Source organism: Asparagus officinalis, chromosome 1 (assembly GCF_001876935.1).
Source record: "Asparagus officinalis chromosome 1, Aspof.V1, whole genome shotgun sequence".
Classification (NCBI taxonomy): Eukaryota; Viridiplantae; Streptophyta; class Magnoliopsida; order Asparagales; family Asparagaceae; genus Asparagus; species Asparagus officinalis.
In genome coordinates, this window is record NC_033794.1 from 96004642 (window position 1) to 96028568 (window position 23927).

The 23927-nt window shown below is 36.7% G+C and overlaps 2 protein-coding genes across 2 annotated transcripts; one reads left to right on the plus strand and one right to left on the minus strand.

Moving 5' to 3' along the window:
- Window positions 317-6178, plus strand: LOC109828626. The gene is made up of 7 exons (XM_020395586.1): window positions 317-525; window positions 4976-5018; window positions 5100-5192; window positions 5296-5358; window positions 5438-5533; window positions 5671-5748; window positions 5831-6178. Exons 1-7 carry the CDS (start codon window positions 398-400, stop codon window positions 5915-5917), a joined length of 588 nt encoding a protein of 195 aa, XP_020251175.1. The 5' UTR covers window positions 317-397; the 3' UTR covers window positions 5918-6178.
- LOC109828636 (UDP-glycosyltransferase 73C6-like) lies at window positions 18492-20613 on the minus strand. Its single transcript, XM_020395595.1, has one exon. The coding sequence runs from the start codon at window positions 20166-20168 to the stop codon at window positions 18672-18674; it is 1497 nt and encodes a 498-aa protein (XP_020251184.1). The 5' UTR covers window positions 20169-20613; the 3' UTR covers window positions 18492-18671.

The following is a 23927-nucleotide window of genomic DNA, read 5'->3' on the forward strand; positions in this document are numbered from 1 at the left end:
CTTCTTGGGGCTGAACCACATGAGGAAAAAGTGAAGGGGCTGCAGCACATGAAGATGTTACTTTTGGGGCCTTCACATAATTTTCCCTTAAAAAATAACCAGGAAAAAAATATGAGAAATTAGGAGCAATTTTTTATTTTTGAGCCTCAAGCAACACCATGGGCCTAAACCAAATTCTGCGGGCCTATTCTAACAGCCTGCGAGCAAAATAACCAGGACAATCATCACGTGATTTCATCTCATTAGTCACGTGCTAGCGAGTGACTCCTGATAATGGTCCCGAAGTTCTGGGCCTTCTGGCGACCGAACGAGAGCTAAGCACATTATTAAAAAGAAAAAATAAATAAATAAATAAGAGGGAATATTAAGGGGGAAAAAAGAAAAGAAAAGAAAAATAATGGCTCTATTTTGTCCTCAATCGATCTCTCAGTTCTCAAACCCCCTCATCAGCAATCGCTCGAGACCCTCGACTCGAATCCGAGCTTCATCGGATGTCCCCGTCCCAGATTACCTCTCCTCTGATTGGTCAGTTTTGATTTCTTTTTTTTTTCCCCTCCTATTTTTCCCTTATTTTTTTTTTCATTCATGCTGATCTTATCCTTTGTTAGTTTCGATCTAAAATTGGCATAGAATTTCACTGAATTTTTTTTGTATGGTTTAGTTTATCTGTGCACAGTGGCACTGAAAATTTCTCATGTCATTTCAGGTCTCGTATTATGTATGGATAATAACACTGAACTGCTAATGTTATGAGAAAAAGTTGAGTTAAACTGCGCATGAGATATTTGAGTTTACCATACTCATACTTTTTTCTAGGAATTATGACTGAAGATATGTGATCTTGTCTGGATATATGAGAATCCAACTATCTATTGTCTGATATTGATGAAATTGAGACTGAAAATTTTGATAATTTGGAAGAAATTTTTTTACCTGTATCTGTTGGGTTATTTTATACGTGAAACATTTTATTTAGTCTTCATCTGTCTGTAGTCAGTTATTTCATGTTTATAGTGGACATTCCACATAGTTTATACTACCATACAATTCATAAATCATGCACATAACTTTAAATAGACTGATGTTGAATATCCATATTTGTCATAAATACTGGTATGAAATAGAGTCTGAATTTTTATTCCCTGTATTTGTTAATCTTTAGACGAAAGACTCCAGAGATGATACATCAGTTTGAGGTGTGATATTTGCATATATGATCCTGAAAGCTGAAACAAGGTCAAGTTCTTCCGGTGTTACATGTTTCACTTAAGAATGAGCTCCAAGCCATGTCACAGAGATGTTCATTTGACAATGGAGAGGGTGATACGTCATTTAGTGTTTCCCATTTGGAAGAAGCAGATAGAATTTCTAATTCTAATGGTTCATCAGAGAGTATCCTTTTTTTTGGATATTCGGGATATATATGTTGTAAATGACCAAATTAAATTACCCGATAGACAATTGTTGTTATCCTTTGGCGTAATTCAGGGATGTTATATATAACCTTTTCTCCTAAGAGGCCTAGGTTCAAACCAAATTATGTAACTAATCACGCCATATGCTGACTTTAGTGGCATTTCTTTTAGCAGTTTGAAGTACATAAACAACCGCAAAGTGAGAAATTACTCTCCGAGAAAATACTTTTTGTGATAAAATAGTGTAGAGCAATTAAATGTGTTTTAACTGTAAAAGTTCTCTTTCACATTTTATTTCCACTTTTGATCCCAATAGATGAAAAGCCAAGAGGGTGTATTCACTTTCCATTCTCGTTGTTTTGCTTGCTAGACAAAGGAGGCTGTAAATGTACCTTTTTTGTACATAACTTCTTTTTTTGTGTTTCCACTTTCTATTTCTTAATCCTTCCCTTGAGGCAAACACTAAGAATGTGCTAGGGAGTAGAGTTTCAAATTTCATATTTAAGATTCATAATTCTCGTTCCTGAGTAATTTATGGGGGTTTAAGGGGATCGGAAAGATTCAATTGTGGTTTTTATTAATTTGGAAGTAGTATTATGGTGGATTATAAAAAATGTTCACTTGAGGGCTTCATCAGTATAAACAATGTTCAAAAACCAGTTGAAACTATTGCTTTTACAAACAACAACGTAAAAGCTTCTACCCAAACTTCTAGGTCAGCTACATGAATACTATTCTTCCATTCTTTTCTATTTTCTATTATGGGTCATCTCCTCTGTTAGCTATTATCATATCATTCTTAATTGCTTCAAACCAACCTAGTTATTTTAGATCTACCTCTAGTCTTCTTTGCTCCATTAACTATAATCTCATCACCTCTTAACTGGTGTATTCGGTTTTCTCATGACAAGCAATCATATAGGTAATGTTTATAACACAAGAGGTACTCCTAACAAATATTTTTCTTAGATAACTAATAGGCAAGATTGCACACTGTCAGTGCATGCAAGCACATAACTAGTCTACTACTATTTGGGAGAAAATAGGTTGAGTAATAAATGATTAAATATCTTCGATTACCGGTTTTAATAAAGTTTCTCTTTAGAGAACTAATCTATTCACTTTGTTTTAAGGTAATCATGAAAACTTGCATCTTGTTCCAAAATTCCCTCAAACTCACAGATTCAGCTAACAAATCCCTAAACCCACATAAGAAATCACTAAAAGTACTGTTGGAAGTAATTTTCACAACAGAGTGTATCTCATAACTACCAAATCATTGCTTTTGAGATGTTTTTTTATTGCCTTAACCATATCTATAAGCACTTTTGAAGTAGTAGTTATGATCGATCTCATGAGACTTCTTATTCCCTGCTTTCTATGACTATTAGGAACTACTACTCAACCATCTGTCTCTTCATTTTTATTTGTACTTGAACTTTTCCAATCCCTCGTCATAATCCAGGTCCTTATAATTTACAAAACAAGTTTGCCTTATCTTTGCAGCACATGTTTCAACAGTTGTAACTTGAGTGCAAAGGAAATGTGGCTTTGTCTATCTTAGTTATCACGTGACACTTCCTAGTATCACTCTCCTCATAGGTAGATTTATAATAACGTGTTAAAAGAAAATAATAGATATTGGCATGTATGGAATACGTTAAAAAAATTATCTATTTCTGTCGTTCGATGAGACTAGATCTTGGTGTTGAGGCGAAAATAGAAAATAGTGTTACCAAACAAATTAAATTTCAGCATTAGCACATGGTATTTGAGCAATGTTCAGGGTGTAGAAACATATTATTGATGTTAGAGAATTAAGGACATTTAGATAATTGGTTCTGAACATGGAAACATGCTTTCAAGTTCTTTATGATTCATAATTTACTTTGAATTTGGATCCTTTTCTTTAAAAAAATTAGTGGAGAGACCACTACATTAATCATAGTTGTTGATTAGTATGGTGGGTGGCTATGGTTCATACCAAATCTAATGCTCACCAAACCATGATTTTGCACTCATTTCCTAATTTACACTCAAAAGCAAATCACAACCATCCATTAAACAAATTAACGGTTGTGATATAGTAGTGGTCTCTCCACTACTTTTTTGTAGTGGAAAGGATCCGAATCCATTCATCTCGCAATGAATTTTAGCGAATCAAGTGTTGATGTGATACATCGTTTTTCTCACGTAGGACATACATCATCATTCATCCCTTTACAGGCTTGTAGTCAATCATAGAAGCTTATGCATTATATATTAAAGTAGTAAATGTCAGCCTAGTTACATGGACAATGCGGGGAATACTATCGAGTTTTACAGTGTGAACCTCATATAGGTGAAGCAATGAAGAGATATTTCTTCACTGGGTTCCCAAAAGATTGAATAAACCTTCAAGATCATAAGGACTAATGGTTATGGTTTCTCTCATCAGCTTGCATTATGTGCATTGCTTTCAGACAATTGACTAACTCTAGTAAAACAGGCCTTGGGATGCTTAGCTGTTTTTTTAGTCTCTAATGTGGTAGTTTTTTAAAAACCATTTTCTATCCAGTTTTTATCTAGTGGGTAGGGGAGTCCTTCTGTGTTACTTGTGCTCTAGGCCATTATTTATAGACATGATTCTCCAGGAAATTTTTGTTATGTTCATCCCTGTCCGAAAAAAGACCCGTGTCTGTCTGCCTCTTGTATGTGCAGCTTTCAATTTGGTGACAGTAATTTCCTGAAGGATATGCATAAGCTGAGTAAACATGCTTTCAGTTTGTTGAAAAAATTATAACAGTGCTGCAAGATTTTTGTCATTAAAAACAAAAACTGACTGTTCGATGAAATATATGGAATACACATCTACTCCCAAATAAATTTGCACATTGACATTTCCTTCCCTCTAGACTTTTGGAGAATTTCCAAGTTTTCCACCTCGTGTCTGGTGTTCAAGGTACAGTGGAGGTGGCCTACAAATAACATATTGTAGATTTGTTTAACAGAACTGTGTAAATCTACACGCATTTTGATTGTGTGAGTTCATCATGTCTCAATTATATTCCTCATTGACTTTGTACCATCCATGTACATTCTTCAATTTAGTGCGGAGTGCACTGACAAACTGGACATTAACACGACCGAAGAACTCACTGAAACACATTAAAGCCACTACATCCTTTAGCAATTAGAACATGTTTAAACATTGGTTTTTCTTATCCTAACATAGAAATTGTAAACTCCATAGACAAGCACACCTCTTACTCAATCTGTATGCAGACTTCTCTTTAATCAGAAGTCTAAAAGAGTTAACTACTTTCAAGTTCATTTAGTATTTTGAATTTCATGTTATGATTAAGGTAGAGTTAACTATAAACCAACTGCATTGACATTTCATTTACAACCATTCCAACAGTCTGATGCGATTCTCTGCAGAATTTGAATTCTATGGTTTGGCTTATATTTAACTGCACCGAACCTATTCTGATAGCACTAATCCTGAAGCATTTGATGCTTTTTCAACTTGCTTCCTTTTTGTCTTTGCTGATATGCATGTATATCTGGTGCTTTTGCAGGCTTGAATCTCGCAGGAGAAAACCCTTTGGTCCGAGGCTAGATGTAAGTTTCTAACATCTGATATAAGGACCACTACTGTTAATATACACCTATAGCATATAACTAGTATGATTCTTGCTTTAGTTTAGTGCAGAAGAAGCAGTGCAATGCCAGCTTGATGCTCTGAAGTACAATGATCAACCTCGTCAGGACTATGGAGTAGAGGTCCTGTACCGGGTAAGCCCTTCTTATTTTGAGTTCATGGGAAAATTACTTTTAACATTTACGTTCACATGAATAGGTGACGTTCAGTCTACTCAATATGATATTTTTTCCTCAGTTTGCAGGATTTGATCCTTTTGAGAGGTCGCCATATTTTGGGCCTTCCTTTGATCTAGGACAGGTCAGTAAATGTTACTTTATAAATGCTTTATGGTGATGATATGATTCCTTCTCAGGGTTTCTCTAATTTAATTTTGTAGTTTGAGCGTTTTAGAAGGATTTTTCACCATTCAAATTATCGGGTTCTGCTTTGTCACAAAGAGAGAAAGGTCCTAAGCAGTTTGTGGGTGAAAGAGGTATTACTAACATCAATAACGAAAGATGCATTTATGTATATACTAGATTCAAGTGCCAATTGTTAGGTGCATAGAAAAGTTTCTTATGAGTTTGAAGATAAGTGAGATTATCTTCTAATCATGGCCATGTTTAACAGAATCGATTTAAACAAAGAGTTTGGGTACAAGGGTCTCGACCTGAGGAAGAAGAGATTTTCCAGTTCTCAATGGTTCAGGTTTGATTTATTTTTTCCTTCTGCTATGGTTATGAGAGCATGAAATTACATGGTTAGATTAAATGCGTCCATTAATTAACAGAGAGTTGGTGGTTCTTGGGATGGATATTGGCTAACAGAGAGCCTACTTCATGATGGGGATGTGTTTTCTGGAGGTCTTGCGTACTGATAACTTGTGAAACTTCATAATAGTCCAGCGTGCTTTTGTACTTCTTTGTATATATAATAATTTCATTCCCCTGAGGAATAAATGTCACTAAAGCACACTGTAAATAGTACTTTTATGTATATTGTGATGTGCCTTTTCAACTGCAAGATTCTGCATAATTGTATAGCAATAAGCTAGTGGCTGTAAACACTTTTGCTCTTTTCTTAAGACTGTTATTCTTCAAGATGGTGTCTGAGTAATAAAGAGTTTTGCAGTTCTCTCCTCCTCTGTATTTGGTTTAAGATTTTTCATAGATGATGTTCCACCCTTCAAAACTGCTGAACAGTAAGGATTTTGTTTCTGCGCGTTTACTTAGCTTATTAACATGGAACCTTTCTGGCTGGGAATGGATCATGATACTGTTTGCGGTCCTTCATGATAGAACTCGTATGTGAGCCTACTTCTCTAATCTTGTTTTGACGATTAACAAACAACTTCTAATCTTGTTTCTAGTGTTTGTGTTTTTATTATATGCTTTCAGGACATATTTGAGCATAACGATGACATTCTTGGAATTGAATGTTTTTGTAATGAAGCCGTCACAACTAATATCAAGATTCAACATTGCTTCTTCCATTACCAAGATCGAACTCTAACGAAGACCATTAGCTTGGGTAAAATAGCTTAGGTATATACTTGTGCGCATTATACTTATAAAGCTCAATTCACGCACATGCACGATTTTGAGAATGTACTAAGTTTTTAGATTATTAGCTTAACAACAATGTTTCATCTCCCTTATCAAGTCCATTAATCCGCTCAAATAATTTTCCAAACTTGCATATGGTCATTGTGTCAAAACAATTACGAACTCGTATTTCTAACACTTTTGCAAAATGACAAGTTTTTACAAATGGAAATTGCGTTTTTAAAATTTTCTTCGTTGACATGTTCATCTTCATGGTTATAAAAGTTTCCCAAAATTTCGCTATTTTTAGAGTCAAGTTGTTATGTTTAATTGATTTTTCAAAATCAAATTTTCTGCAAACAGCTCCTGAAAAATCTCATGTATCAGTTCCGGTCGACCCAACACATGGCACCGTTCAACCAACCAGAGAAAGGTTTTTCAGCATCTTGTTCTCAGGGTCATCAGTCGACCTATACTCATGTATCAGTCGACCGATGAACATCCTTCGGTCGACCGACCCTTGACCATCGGTCAACCGAAAATGTGTCCGTTGCACAATAACAGTTAGTTTTGTGTTCCTCTGGTTTGGGCTGATGTGTTGAGAGACTATATATAATTCTAACACTTAGAGTTTATAATGGAAGTTGAGAACAAGTTTTACAAGTTTTTAAGAGTTTCAAAGATAAATCAAAAGTGTTTTCATTTGTGTTTTACAAGAGAAGAATTGCTACAATGTATTTGTGGATCTCTACCTCAAATTTCTACCTCTCTTGTTTATCGGAGAAGTTTTCTAAAATCGTTTCTTCTAGCAAATTATTATTATTGTTTTTGTTATATGCTTTCAGGACATATTTGAGCATAACGATGACATTCTTGGAATTGAATGTTTTTGTAATGAAGCCGTCGCAACTAATATCATGATTCAACATCGCTTCATCCATCACCAAGATCGAACTCTGATATTAAATGAAAGTTCCCTAGAGGGGGGTGAATAGGATTATTGCTAATCTAATCCGATATTAATGCTAAATAAAAACTTTTAATGCAATATCCTAGCAATTTTGATATACAATAAAATATGCAAGGATATACAATGAGCAAAAGACGATATAAACAATGAGACAATGATAAGTGTGTCAATGCCAAACACAAACACAAACAAATGATCACGGAGTTCGGTCATCCTTGACATACGTCTCCGCTCCTCACTCTCGAGAAGAATCTTCACTATCAGCACAAAAAGTTACACAATCAGTTTTCAACGCCACCGATAAACGTTTACAACTCACACACTTGCAATCACACAAAATACCCTCTAAGTGTTGGCTTAGCTTGTGTCACCTTTCTCAAGTGCTCGGAATTACGACCTCTCCCTAGGATTTACAACCGACGCCACTCCTTTTAGCATTGACCCCGTCTCTCACCAACCACTTCTCTCGATGTCCTTATGTATTACAACGTGTTCTCCACAATGAAAGCATAAATACAAGATTTGTTCTCTAATAGATAAGAACTCAATTAAGCTCACTCTCAATGTTACAACATCACAACCTAATAATTATACTATATGTGAAAATACTTAAGCTTAAGCGGTGTGTGTGTAAACAATGAATATAAATAAAATCAAACTCAAATTAATCTAGCAAGAATATATGAAAAACGATAATAATAATTTTCTAGAAGAAAAGAGTTTAGAAAACTTCTCTGATAAACAAGAGAGATAGAAATTTAAGGTAGATATCCCCAAATACGTTGTAGCAATTCTTCTCTTGTAAAACACAAATAAAAACACTTTTGATTTATCTTTGAAACTCTTAAAAACTTATAAAACTTGTTCTCAACTTCCATTATAAAATCTAAGTGTTGAGAACTATATATAGTCTCTCAACACATCAGCCCAAACCAGAGGAACGCACAAAAAGCGAGGCAAACTAATAAAAGAATAAAATCTGGAAACTAACCGTTATTGTGCAACAGACACATTTTCAGTCGGCCGATGGTCAAGGGCCGGTCGACCAAAGGATGTTCATCGGTCGATATACATGAGTATCGGTCGACTGATGACCCTAAGAACATGATGCTAAAAAATATTTCTTTGGTCGGTCGACCGGTGTCATGTGTTCGGTCGTCCGGAACTGATACATGAGATTTTCTAGGAGCTGTTTGTAGAAAATTCGGTTTTGAAAAATCAATTAAACATAACAAATTGACTCCAAAAATAGCAAAATTTTGGGAAACGTTTATAACCATGAAGATAAACATGTCAACGAAGAAATTTTTGAAAACGCTATTTCCATCTGTAAAAACTTTTCATTTTACAAAAGTGTTTGACATACGAGTTCGTAATTGCTTGTTTTTAACACAATGACCATATGCAAGTTTGGAAAATTATTTGGGTGGATTAATGGACTTGATAAGAGATATGTAACATTGTTGTTAAGCCAATAATCCAAAAACTTAGTATATTCTCAAAAATGTGCATATGTATGAATTGAGCTTATAAGTATAATGCACAAAGTATAAACCTAAGCTATTTTACCCAAGCTAATGGTTTTCGTTAGAGCTCGATCTTGGTGACGGATGAAGCGATGATAGAATCTTGATATTAGTTGCAACGGCTTCATTACAAAAACATTCAATTCCAAGAATATCATCGTTATGCTCAAATATGTCCTGAAAGCATATAATAAAAACACAAACACTAGAAACAAGATTAGAAATTGTTTGTTAATGATCAAAACAAGATTAGAGAAGTAGGCTCACACACATGAGTCCTAACAATCTCCCTCTTTTTGATGATGACAAACAATTCTTCAAAATAATATTTAAATCATGAAATAAAATGAAATATTCCCAAATACTCACAAACCAACTTGTTTCTCCCTCTTTGGCAACATCAAAATGGGGGAAAATAAACAAAACAAGAGCGAAAGGTCCCTCTACATGTACGCATAAGTGAGTATACACATAATAAAGAGTGCTCCCCCTATCAAAATGCACAAGTGAATATATAAACGAAAATGGCATGAGAAGAGAATTGAGCTTATAAGTACAATGCACAAAGTATAAACCTAAGCTATTTTACCCAAGCTAATGGTCTTCGTTAGAGCTCGATCTTGGTGACGGATGAAGCGATATTGAATCTTGATATTAGTTGCGACGGCTTCATTACAAAAAACATCCAATTCCAAGTTATATAGTTATGAAGATAAACTTGCAGTGAAGTTTGCTGCCCTTCAATCTTCTTTTGGGCTTTAGTTCGTCTCTCCTCAATATAGGATTTGAAGTATGTCATAATTTATCATTTTTCTTCATCTTAGAAATGATGGCACACCAGCAATCAAGCTTCTTTAGTTCCCATTCAACTTCATCATAGCCATTCACTGTTTGATAGCTTTGAGTTACACAGAAGTACTTGTTTCTTTGTTCTTACGTCAACAACAGCATGATTTAGCAGTGTGTAAAAATGTGGGTTGAGATAGATTGATCATCCTAACTTACGAATGTATATACGTATGTGTCAGAAGAGACACAAGCTTATCATCCTCTCGTAGTCAGAGGTTTGGACGTCTGGGCTGTGGAGAAGAATTGGAAAAAGCAGATTTTTGGTCATAAGTCGACTCATGCACAGGCATAAGTCGACTTATGGTAAGTCGACTTATGTTGGTGCATGAGTCGACTTACGTTCTGCTCTGGATTGTTGGTTTTTTGCTCTGCCAAGTCGACTTATCAGGTCTGATAAGTCGACTTATGATCTCTTCTCCAGTTGCTGTTTTTCGCTCTGCCAAGTCGACTTATGCAGACTGATAAGTCGACTTATGACGGGTTTTTTGGAAAGTTCAGGTTCCTATTTGCAGTCTGTTTGGGTTTCTGTTTTGGTATAAATACCAATACGATTTGAGGGTTTTGTGAGGAGAGTTTTGGGGTTTTGGAGCACAGAAAAAGAGAGATCTTTCTGAGCTATTTGTTAGGGTTATTGGTTGAGAGATTGAGAGATTTGTTGGTGAGATTAGTTGGTTCGTTTGAGCGATTTGTAATCTCAATTTGTACTCTCCTTCTCTATTAGTGAAAACCCACCCCCTTCTTGCCCCGTGGACGTAGGCAATTTGCCGAACCACGTAAAACCTTGGTGTTTGTGTTTTGTTTGGTCTTTCTCTCGGCGTTCGTTGGTTTGGTTTCTCAAAGCATCAGTCACAACAAGTGGTATCAGAGCACGGGCAACGCTTGGGCTATTTGGAGGAGTAGATCGCTTTGGAAGTTCATCTAGGGCTTCGTTTGGTGATAAAGGTGGGATCTTTTTTTGTAAAAATCTCGTCTTTTTCAGTTTGGATCTATTTCTCGTTTGTTTCCGCATTGGTTTGGTGGTGCCTTGAGGATTATGGCCGAGAAAGAAGGAGTTGTGGGCAGTACTTCCGGCGTGAAGACCGTCCAAAGCTTGAATATCCACTCAATGAAGATTGATGTGGAAAAGTTCAATGGCACAAACAATTTTGGACTTTGGCGATGCGAAGTCATGGATGCGCTCAACGCGCAAAATTTGGAAGATACGTTGGAGTTGGACGGGAAACCGGACAACATTGATGAGAAGGTTTGGAAAAAGATGAATCGAACGGCGTGTGGTGTGATTAGGTCTTGTCTCACTCAAGATCTAAAGTATGATGTGATCAATGAGACTTCTGCAAAGAAGATTTGGGAGATCCTTGAGAGCAAGTATTTGACCAAGAGTGTGGAGAATCGCTTGCATTTGAAGAGGAGGCTTTACCGCTTCCAGTTGAAGAAAGGAACCTCCATTGGTGATCACATGAACCACTACACGAAGCTTCTTGCGGATTTGGCGAATGTGGATGTTAAGATTGAAGATGAGGACAAGGCGTTGTTGCTATTGAGTTCCTTGCCTGACGAGGAATATGAGACCTTCGTTCTTACTCTTATTAATGGGAAGGCATCTCTTTCGTATAGTGAGGTCACCGCTGCACTTGTGAATTATCAGCTTCGAAAGAAGGATAAGGAGACTTCGTTTGAGCCGGTAGCGGGGGCGTTGGTCGCAAGAGCAAAGGGTCCAAACCGTAGTGGGAGGTCGCAGTCTAGAGGGGCACATCTTGGAGTTCGTAAGAATCAATGTGCCTTTTGCAAAGAAGATGGACATTGGAAAGCCGATTGCCCAAAGTTAGTTGATCGAGCCGGGAAGAATAAGGGAAAAGCTATTCAAGCTTCAGAGGCGAATGTTGTCAAGGCTAGTGGCAACGATTCAGATTCGGATTCTTCGGGCTACTCGTTATCTGCACTGCCGTCAGTTTGTGTTGCCTACTCTACAGAGTGGATATTGGATTCGGGTGCTACATACCACATTTGCCCTAGGAGGGATTGGTTCTCCAGCTTTCAGGAGTTGGAAAGAGGGGATTTCGTGCTCATGGGGAATGATCACAAATGCTCTATTGGTGGTATTGGTACTGTTCGGATCAGGATGAGTGACGGGGTGATTCGGGAGTTGGTTGGAGTGAGGTTCGTTCCTCAGTTGAAGAAGAACATCATTTCACTTGGAGCTTTGGAGGCAGCTGGCTATAGGGTGACCTTGGCGGATGCACGCTTGAAGGTTACATTTGGGTCCATGATTGTGATGAAGGGCGTCAGAAGAAGAAATTTGTATTATTTGCACGGAAGCACGGTGATTGATAGGGAAATGACGACTTCATCAGATTCGGCTAGACTGTGGCATTGTTTGGTGCTGGGGTATATGATTGGTAATACCGTGCATTGGTTGTTGAGGAGTGCTATGACCTGCAGATTGAAGTCCTGTGAGCACATTAGGATGAGCGAGACCGTGGTGGAGTTTGGCACTTCTATCCATCGAGCGAGGGGTCTTTTTGGAGGTGTTCAGTCAGGCATTTGGGGGCCTTCCAAGGAGGCATCATTGGGAGGTAATCGTATCTTGGTTTCCACAGTTGGTGATTGTTCTAGGCATTATTGGGTCGCGACCAGTTCCCGTTGGTGTAAAGTCCTAGAAGTCAACAACAATTGGAAGAAGTGTATTGGCAGAAAGGTAACTCATTGTTTCAGCTTTGGTAGGGGTCCTTTCTTGCGTTGGTGCCGAGCTCACGGCAATAGGAGACACTTCATTGGTGTGGAGACTTTGGGGCGACGAGATGAGATGACAGTTTCGATGGGTCGTTCCTTTCTGGAGGAGGATCGGCGTTTGATGTCGAGCATTGGCATTGGTGTGCGGGCTTCGACATATTTGGGTCATCTTATGCATAGGTCGCCGACTGCTGCTTTAGGAGTTATTAGATCTGGTGGAGCTGCTTCAGATTTTGGGTCGCGTCGGATATTTGGATACCCAGCATTTGGTCACATCGTGGATGTGAGATTGGATCCGATTGCGCGTTTGGGGTTCGGAGGCTCAGTTGATTATCGTTTGGGAGCTTCTGATTTTGTTCTGAGCAGGTATGTCACTTTTGACTCTCGGCAGGTGGAGAGTGTTGATCAGGTCATTTGGATATCGCAGCAGGTGGAGAGTGATGCTACTCCACGTTGGGTGGAGATTACTCCACATACTCCAGATCATACTGCGTCATTTGGGATTCCAGCTAAGGTGACACAGGTTGGAGATCATTTGGTTTTGGATGCAGATGATGGATTGGTTTTGGATTCAGTTGCAGCTGGTAGATATAGTTTGGATATGGCCATTGGTTTACCTCAGGTGGAGGTGTTTGATTTGTCTCAATTTGGGGTCATTGGGAATACTATCAGTTGCAGATCGTTTGGTGATATTGGAGAAGAGTTGCAGACTTTTCTATTTGATTGAGGGCCTTTGGAGGCCGTTTGGGTGAACTACGTGAAGGCTTGATTCCTTGGGCAAAGGATACGTAGGCAGTCATTTTGATGCAGCCGATTTGGTGAGCGACATCGACATTTGGGGTGAGTGTTCACACTCTCATTTGGGTCTCAGCATGTGAGGCATTTGTTTGGTTGGTGTCGGCTCAGTTTTGGGAAAACTTCGCCGAGGTGGAGAATTGTGGAGAAGAATTGGAAAAAGCAGATTTTTGGTCATAAGTCGACTCATGCACAGGCATAAGTCGACTTATGGTAAGTCGACTTATGTTGGTGCATGAGTCGACTTACGTTCTGCTCTGGATTGTTGGTTTTTTGCTCTGCCAAGTCGACTTATCAGGTCTGATAAGTCGACTTATGATCTCTTCTCCAGTTGCTGTTTTTCGCTCTGCCAAGTCGACTTATGCAGACTGATAAGTCGACTTATGACGGGTTTTTTGGAAAGTTCAGGTTCCTATTTGCAGTCTGTTTGGGTTTCTGTTTTGGTATAAATACCAATACGATTTGAGGGTTTTGTGAGGAGAGTTTTGGGGTTTTGGAGCACAGAAAAAGAGAGATCTTTCTGAGCTATTTGTTAGGGTTATTGGTTGAGAGATTGAGAGATTTGTTGGTGAGATTAGTTGGTTCGTTTGAGCGATTTGTAATCTCAATTTGTACTCTCCTTCTCTATTAGTGAAAACCCACCCCCTTCTTGCCCCGTGGACGTAGGCAATTTGCCGAACCACGTAAAACCTTGGTGTTTGTGTTTTGTTTGGTCTTTCTCTCGGCGTTCGTTGGTTTGGTTTCTCAAAGCATCAGTCACAACATGGGCAACCAAACCAAGTGTATATATATACTAACTCTTGCCCCCACATACTTGTGCAAAGGGCCATAGCCAGTGGTAGCTTGAACCGAACCCTTTGAAAATCTCATTGAAATTTGAAATCAATATTTATATGAAGTTTTTATTTTGCGTAACAAAAAATAACGACTTTGTACCTATCATATGCCTTGAGTACAAGAGAGAGATGGAAGGTAACCAGCCAAAACAATTGTTTATGTTTACTGTGCATTTGTGAGTGGTGACAACTGAAGTATAGAGTCTCCTGTTTGTTGGATCGTGCAAAGATATGATTGTAGGCAACCAAATGTTTTCCTAATCTCATAATAAATAAGAGATGTCTGTTACGATAGAAAGATTTCATATTTGGTTGCAGGAGAAACAAATTGTTGAAAGTAGCCTAAAGAATTGAACTACTTTTTATTGACAAGAATGTGGCAAAACTAGAGATTCTGGAAATTATACTGATGACAATAAGGTTTAGGCGTGATGAAGCACCTTTGGTTCTTGCAACATATAGGAGTTGCAGTTGTATTAGGCATAGTAACGTCCTTGGATAGCCATTTGTAATTAAAAGTAATATATGTACAAGGGGCATGTTTCTAGAGGTATTCTGTTGCAGAGATTGAGTCAGGTTCCTTTTGTCCAGGTGAAGTTCTGGAAGTATTAGATCCATGTTTAGCTTTTAAAGTCGTGAATATGCCCTCTTTTGGGGGTCTAAAAACACGAGAGCAATGTTATCAATGCGTAACACGCAATGTAGCCGTAGGGCACAAAGTCCCTTTACGCGCACATGCACAAGGCACAATGTGATGCGCACGGCCTACTGCAGCGAGGCGCACACCACACACTCAAATGTTCAAGATTTATAATCAAGAACAAGAGAACATGTTTATGAATCTGCACATAAAAATATGTCAATATAGATAATGTCTACTACCAAATAACAAAATAAGGTCTTAATTTCTAATTCTAACACAGAATCATATAGTAAATGAGGTTTAGTTAGGGTCCTTAATCAGGCCACTAAAAGACCTAATTGGTTTATTTTACTTTTTGGGATACGATTTATCAGTTTTAAGACCTAATTAATATATTAAAGTCCATAAATATATGAGGTTGTGCCTTGTATGCAACCTACTGCGAAACACAGGGTGCTTAAGAGTCACAAAAGGCACTTCACAATATATGTGAGGTGCTTTGCCGCGCCCCGCATCACAGAGCGCATGAGACGCATGCCTCTGATAACATTGCACAGAAGTATGTTCAATTTAAGATAGAACTTTTTTTTGTACTTTATTGAATTGAGATAGTAAGTTATAGTTTATACACACACACTATTATAAAAAGAGGATTGAGGTGGTAAAACTTTTAATTTACTCTTTTGCCCTCTTAAATTTTGATAAATTCTAAATATGCCATTATCTCTAATTAATCTTTCAATAAATAAATATAACCACTTATTAATTATGCACCTCCTCACATTCTTAAATAATTGCAGCTATCAATAATATTATAACTATTAATTATTTAATAATAATATATTAAAATAATTATAGAATAACTATACAAAATTATTAATAGTAACCAATTAATTATTATTATTATTTATGAATTATAATAAAATAATTTAAATATTAGTATACATAAGATAATGTATCACCAAATACTATTAAGAATTACATTATAATTCAATGAGCAATAAAATAAATAGAATAAATATTTAATAGCATAAATAGTGTAATTATTTTAATAATATCACATAAACTATGAGTACACTATTTATTTAGTATTATATTATTAAATAAATTAAGTAAAGAATTTAATATTTGTTTTAGAATATTTTATTTAAGATTATTACATATATTGAATAATTTATACTTAGTAATGATTGCAAACTAACCTTTTTATAAAAAAATTATTTAATATTAATAATAGCACTATTAATCATTAATGATAGTATACTTGATAGTACTAAATTATTTAAGAGCATAATTAAAAGTATTAAAATAGATAAATATTTTATAGTATATAGATAGTATAATTATTTTAATGGTATTACTTAAACTAAGAATTAAAATATTAAATAAGGTAAATTACAGTAAACCCCATGAACTTTCAGCATCTTCTGATAAATAAACTATATGAAATTTTGAAATCACACTAAACCCCTAATAACTTTTGTAGAAAACCCCTAATATCTTTTAGATAAATTACGTCAAACCCCAAATAATTTTCAAAATACATTTTTACGCCATCTGGTTCTAATTTATAGGGGTTATTTGCAAAATTTAAAAAGTTATTGGGGTTTTTCTTTAAAACAAAAAAGTTACTAGGGCTTTAGTGTGATTCTAAAAGTTCACAGGGGCTAAAAGTTCATAATGGTTTAGTGTAATATACCATATTCAATAATTATAATGAGAAGTAACTATCGCAATATGTTGCTGGTATTAAGTGTAACTATATAGAGAACGTCGAGAAAAAGCTAGCAAAATTAATGCAGCTTAGTTAAATTAACAATTTTCAAGTTGGAGGGGTATATTTAAGAGAACTTATAGATTTGGCAGACTTATTTAAGAATTATTGTAGATTTGGGGGACTTATAAAAAAAAAGGTTTGCACTGGACAATTATTATAAGAAAAACCTTCAATTACAATAACTACACAATAATAATTAATTCATACATTTATTTTGAAGTAATCTTATTATACAATTTTATTTATTAACACATAAAAAATCAAAACTTAAAACATCTACATTCACGTGCAAAGCACGTTCATTATATATATATATATATATATATATATATATATTCAAATTTGTGTGTGTGCACGTGTTTGCATGCGTGCGCGTATGTATGTGTATATGCATGCATATATGTGCGCGTTCGCACGTGTGTGTAAATGTATGTATGTATGTTGTTGTTTTTCTAGCGAAAAAGGAATGAGTGCACTTTGCATTAAGCAACCAATTAAGTTGTGGTTTGACCTTCTGTAATTGTATAGCCATGCAAGATAAGGTTTCCCTCGTAGTAGGGATAAGATATTTCACTAGAATTTCCAAGAAAGGAACTGAGGTAGGTCCCTTTTTTTAATGAAAATAACATTGGAAGGCGTTGAGTTTTTAATCAAGACGCAAAGTGAAAATCAATGTAACATGTAAACCCGGCCTCAATCAACTCGTAGGTCAGTGGGTAGCATCAGTGGAGTCTTCAGAGTGAAACTGAGAATGTAGTTTATTAAAAATTACTACATCTCGTTCCTGATAAATAAGTTTTGCATGAAAATATAAATAGCTGTTTATTTATATGCGTTGACTTTCTTTAGATATTCTTAAATTTTGGTTCTAATGGGTGAAATAACTTTTTTTTTATGTCCTCTGTATGCATCTTGAACTATTCTTTATTATTGAATTATTATGCAAGAAAATGCATCTATTGAGAATTGTACTTTTTGTATTCTTAATGCGTGGGCAATATATGGCTTGAACTAATACTTGACAGGTGAAAGGTTCTCTCTTTTGAGTTGTTACTGACATGTGTTTAGTACAATCGTGAGAGTATTTCTGTTGGCTAAGAACAACAATGACGTCAAGAAAAGCCTCGATCTATTCTGGACTTTTGGGATTGGCTATGTGAATTGTTTTCTTCCATTCAGTTTTGGTAAGGGCTTTCTGTTTGGTTAAGTAAATATCTATCACATCATTTTTGGTTTTCTAAGTCCATGTCTATACTCAAGTATTCGTATCTTGTGTGTTCATGTATTATTGCTCTTACTTGGTTCGCTTATTGGACTTTATCAGACACATAGACCAACTTAATTTATTTAGTTGTTCAACATTATATCATCAATGGAAACTACTTCAAACTTCTTCTGAATGTACCGATTTCCTATTCTCTATTTTAGATTTTCCTACTAATTAAATCTTAGCATCACTGGCTACACTTTGTTTTTCACGTTTTTTTTCTGTCATGCAACATTCTTATCCCGTAAACTGTAGTTCTTTATGGAACATATTCCTTTAACATCATGGGAAATTCTATGACCAGCTAACGCTTTAGAATGATTTCGCCTTTTTAGCCATCCTGTTTAAGGGTACTCCATGCATCCACCTCATCTCATGATCACGACAAATGAATGATCCTAGGTAGCGAAAATGGTCGCTACTATGTACGTATAGGACTTACTAAGATATTTGGGCACCTGTGTCACATTACTCAAACAAACCTCCAGCAAAGAAATGAAACTTTGATGTTTATCATGTGGAAACAATCCATAAGATAAATAAATATCGTATCACCACAGTCCCTAGAGAAGAATAGAAACAAAACAAGGCGTTGGTCATATGCGTATGGAATAATTAGATGAGATAAAGGATGACAAAGAAGTTCCATGGAACTTTTTAATATTACAGGAAATGAAATTTGAATAAATTTCTCTCATACTTGCCCTTCGTCATCAGTCCTACCTTCAACTGAAAAGTAGTGGATAAAGCTTGTCATACTATCATATGAAGACCCCCCTTCTTTCATTGCGTCCCTCGCCTTTCTCCCGACCTCTGTAGCCCTCTGCCTTATACCTTCTGCTGCTTCTCCTCCATCCATCAACCTCTTTACTGCCTTGCGCACATCCTCTCTATTAGCCAATACTTCCTTGCTGTCTACCCACATGCCTCGCTTTTTAACTCCAACCGAGACTCCAATCTTCAGAACATCCACGACCATCCTCTCATTGAGGAACTGGTCTGCGAAATGTGGCCAAGTAATCATAGGCACACCCGTTGATATTCCTTCGAGTGTCGAGTTCCACCCACAATGCGTCATGAATCCTCCGACCGCAGGGTGTGATAGTATCAAAACTTGTGGGGCCCATCCTTTTATAAGGAGACTCCTCGATTTTACACGCTCCTCGAAGCCCTCAGATAGCCACCCTTCTACCTCTGGGGATATTTCATGTTCTTTGATCACCCAAATAAATGGATGGTTTGAAGATTCTAACCCCAATCCTATCTCAATCAGTCGACGAGCTTCAACGAATGTGAGGCTACCGAAATTGACATAAACGACTGATCTGGGCTCCTTTGAATCAAGCCAGGTTAGACATTTATTGATGTCAATGGAGGCCTTGTTTCCTCTCATAGACATGTTGGACAAGTTTTTATTATGAAGAAAAAATGGTCCAACCGCCCAAACTTTTTTACCCATAGCAATTTGATAGTTCTTGATGTGCTGAAGTTCTAAATCATTGAAAGTGTTCACCACGATTCCATCGGCTGCAAGCTCAGCCTTTTCTACTTTTTTGGCGAATTCTTCCCAGCCAGGTTCGACGAAGAACCCTGCAGGGGCTTGATCCTTTGTGACCACAATTTTTTGACTTAAGCCCGGTACATCAAAAGGCTCATGCTCATCAGTGATTCTATCATAGACCTTATAATGAGAGATATTATGAGTACATAAGAGAGTGAAGCAGCAAATACTGAAGAATGTGAGCCGAGGTATCTGCAGGTTGTCGGCCACCTTTTGGGTCCAATGGTGGCAGAAGTCAGTCACCATGCAGTTGGGATAGGGTTCCTGTTCTCGGAGATATTTTTCAACAGGTTCCGCCAGAAGACTTAGGCCTTCAAAGAAATTTTTCATGAGCTCTGCTGATGGAACTATGTCGATATTCTCACAGCCTTCAGGCAAGCCCAGCTCTTTACAAGGGAATGCAAGCTCAACAAAGCGTATTGATATGCCAGAATCTCGGGCGCTGTTAATGGTAGCTCTGTTCCGAGAGGCATTGAGAGGGGTGGTGATTACGGTAACTAGTGAACCGTGGTGGGCGAGAAATACGGCAAAATCAAGCATTGGGATCATGTGGCCTTGAGCCATCATAGGGACTAGCACAAAGTGTGGCTTTGGCTCATTAGAACTATGGATAATTATTTGGCTGGTCATTGTTGTGATCTGTAATATTGCTCCTTGAAGACTCTTGATTCTTTATACATAGAGCTCACAGAGGTTAGTTATCTTCATCCCCCTGGCCGGCTAATAGAGCTATTTTTTTCCAATGTTGTAGAATGCTGAGTTCGTTAACCTATATACAAGGTTTCCATTTGATTTTGTCTGTTATGGCATTGGAGAAATCAGCAAGCATAGTATTTCAAGGACGTTGCAACTTCAGCTCCTGAGAAGCCGAATTGTATAATAATTTGATCTTGTTTGTTTTTCTTGCTCTTCCTAGGGAATTAGTATTAGAAACACAAAGGATGAAAGTTTCATCGGAAGCCTTTAGGCCAATTTGCTATGTGCTTTTCGTCATACTTTTCATCGTACTTTTCGTCGTACTTTTCATCGTACTTTTCGTCGTACTTTTGATATCATCCAACATATGCATTTGAGAATATCGCTTGGGAGCTCCCAACTGCCAAAAATTTACAAAACCCCCCCTCAAAACTACCCCTTACCAGTTTGTGGAGCGCAGGGATGATTCTGGCGGCGAAGAGGCCTCCGACTGGGGTGCCGGCGACGATGGTGACGATGCCGACGCCGGAGATGATGGCGGCGTTCGGGTCGGGTCGGAGATGATGGAGGCGAAGTGGATTTGGGGTGGGGTTGCGTCGGGTCGGAGATGATTTGGGGTTGGGTTCGGTCGAAGGAAAGGATTTGGGGGTGGAGGTGTCTGTCGAAGGGAGAGGATGAATTTTTTTTTTTTTTTTTAATTGGGGATTTGGCGTTGTTGAGAGGAATTTAACTGTTGGGAAAATGTAAATTACATTAGACAGCTACTTTATTGAAAATATAAATTACATTTGAAAATGTAAATTACATTTGAAAAATTTGGCATTGAATGGGTAAAATATTAAAATAGAAGAGGGATTTTTTTGATATTGTTGGAGCTACTAACTAGGAGCTTGTTGGAGCTCCATAAAAGAAGGAGGACATCCCAAGACTTATTTTTTTAATTTTTTATTCTAAAATGCTTGAGAGCTCTTGAGAGCTTGTTGACTAGGACTCCCAACTGGGAGCTTGATGCACTTGCTCTTAGCCTAAAAACTAAAAACTTCCTTCATCCATTGGATCTAGATGAATCCAATGGCTGGGATTCAGTCAAACAGTCAACAGACACATGCATTAATTACCTCAACGCAGTGAATCCAGATTCACTACCTCAACGTATCTCGAATCACTGCAGTGAATCCAGAATCACTGCAGTGAATCCAGATTCACTACAGTAATTCATTACTGTAATGAATCTGGATTCATTGCGTTGATGTATTTAATGCATGTGTTTAATGAGGTAATTAATACATGTGTATGTTGACTGTTTGACTGAATGCTAGCCATTGGATGAAGGAGGTTTTTAGTTTTTAGGCTAAGGAGGTTTTTATTAGAACCTCTCCATATATATATATATATATATATATATATATATATATATATATATATATATATATATATATATATATATATATATATATATATATATATATATATATATATATATATATATATATATATATATATATATATATATATATATATATATATATATATATATATATATATATATATATATATATATATATATATATATATATATATATATATATGTGTGTGTGTGTGTGTGTGTGCGCGCGTGTGTGTATATGTATGTATATAGGTGTTTATAGCTCTGATACCAATTCTAAACATGCATAAAAAAATTTAGACAAAGGAAATAACTTACAAAGTTCGGCTGCCCATTCTTAAGATAATTTCTTTCTCCACAATCTTTATTTATAAAATATCGTACAAGAGAACTCCGCACACTGCAAATCCACATAGACTTTTTAATAAAAATTTAGACTAAAAAACGCACACTTTACAACACATATCTTCTCTCCTTATATAAACTGGAAGAGAATAAAGCACAGACATAAAGTAAAAGGCACCTAGTAGAGCGTCTTCTTTTCAAAAGTAGCTTTATAAAGCTTGTCTTTTGAAAAAGCTTATTTAAGAAAGTAGGCAAACCGTATTGATCGAAATCAATAAGACTAGCTGGGAGTAATATTGATGATGATAAGCATACTGGCGAGCACTTTCGATGAATCCCTTCTTGACTGATCCTGTGTTAATATGATGATTATTTGGAAAAAGCATCATGCATGTATGCCGAATCCTATGCTATTAATGAAGTCTTATCCATCGGACAAATTTTCAAAACAATTCCTTTTGTAATTTTATTCCCAAAAAACGACCCCTTTAATTTTTATTTGTAAAAACCGACCTGGTTTCAGCCTCAACGCTGAAACCAGGTCGGTTTTTTCAAAAAAAAGTTCTGAAACTTCACGGGAGTTAATCTCCCGTGAAGTTTAGCACTTTTTAATTAAGCTGTTAAACTTCACGAGAGTTGAACTCCCGTGAAGTTTCTTAGTTCAAAAATAATTTTTTTGAACTGTGAAACTTCACGGGAGTTCAACTCCCGTGAAGTTTCAGAACATTTTTTGTAAAAACTGACCTGGTTTCAGCGCTGAGGTTGAAACCAAGTCAGTTTTTATAAATAAGAGAGAAATAGTTTGTTTTTTGGGAATAAATTTGCAAAAGAGTTTGTTTTGAAAATTTGTCCCTTATCCATCATATGTACAGTACAAGCAGGAGCAACCTTCTCTTTGCTCCTGAATTTACTATTTCGACCAATTCCTCTCTCTATATCACGGATACTATTTCCATGTAAAATATCAAGAGGAACCTTCGTCAATAATTCGACGTGAGCGCCTAAAGTTATTAGACAGTGATATATTTTATCAGCATCATCGTCCGTATATTTTTTGTAATTTTCATTAAGAGACGTACAATAAGAAAACTTCTAAAATTGGATACTCATAATGGACGATCGTATCACGATGAGGGGGACCCGATGGCCTTCTGAAAGATTGGATTTTTGGTCGAGCTTTTAGCTCCATTCCTCAAAGCCATGGATAACTTTTAGCATGGCTCTAGAAGGAAAAGTTAAATGCAATGAGTTGTATAGGGACATTGATAAAGTACAAAAATGTAAAAAAAAAAAAAAGAAAAAAATTTAAATTCTTGTTACAGTTTTCGTGTTTTCATACAGTAAATGGTTTCCAAAAAAGAAGGTTAATTACACTAGGTGTAGTTCAATTTTGGCATATAGACCCACGACAAGTGATCTGAATGGTTAGGTAGTTCCAATATGGCTCTCATGGTCATGGGTTTGGTTCCGGATTGGGTTATAAAAGAAATTGGCAGTTAGCCTTGACCCCTCTTTTTGACTCTTTTAAGTACTTGGGGTGAAATTTTGGCGGATATTACATTGGGGTGAAATTAGTGATGTATTTAAGGGTAAAAGGGTTTGAAAAAAAGTTGTCCAAAGATTATTACATGGATAATAAGTTCCAACATGTTATACTAGAACAGAAGGTATATTGTAATTAACCCTTTTAAAAATGATATCAGTACCACTTAAGTTTAGACCAGGGAAAACAAAACAGCATGTTACGTTACACCTTCCACTGAAGTTAGAATACAGATTGTGCACTATGCTATATTGTTTGTTGTCATTGTTGAGAGTCCGAGAACCAAGATTTTGGCGTGGCAGCTTCTTTGTGGAGTTTCAACATCTACAGAGTCCATTAGTTGTTTCTGGGGCTATCCAAATGGGCTTCGGGCCCGGAGCTGGCCCGAACCCGGTTGCGCCCAAACCCGGCCCGGGCC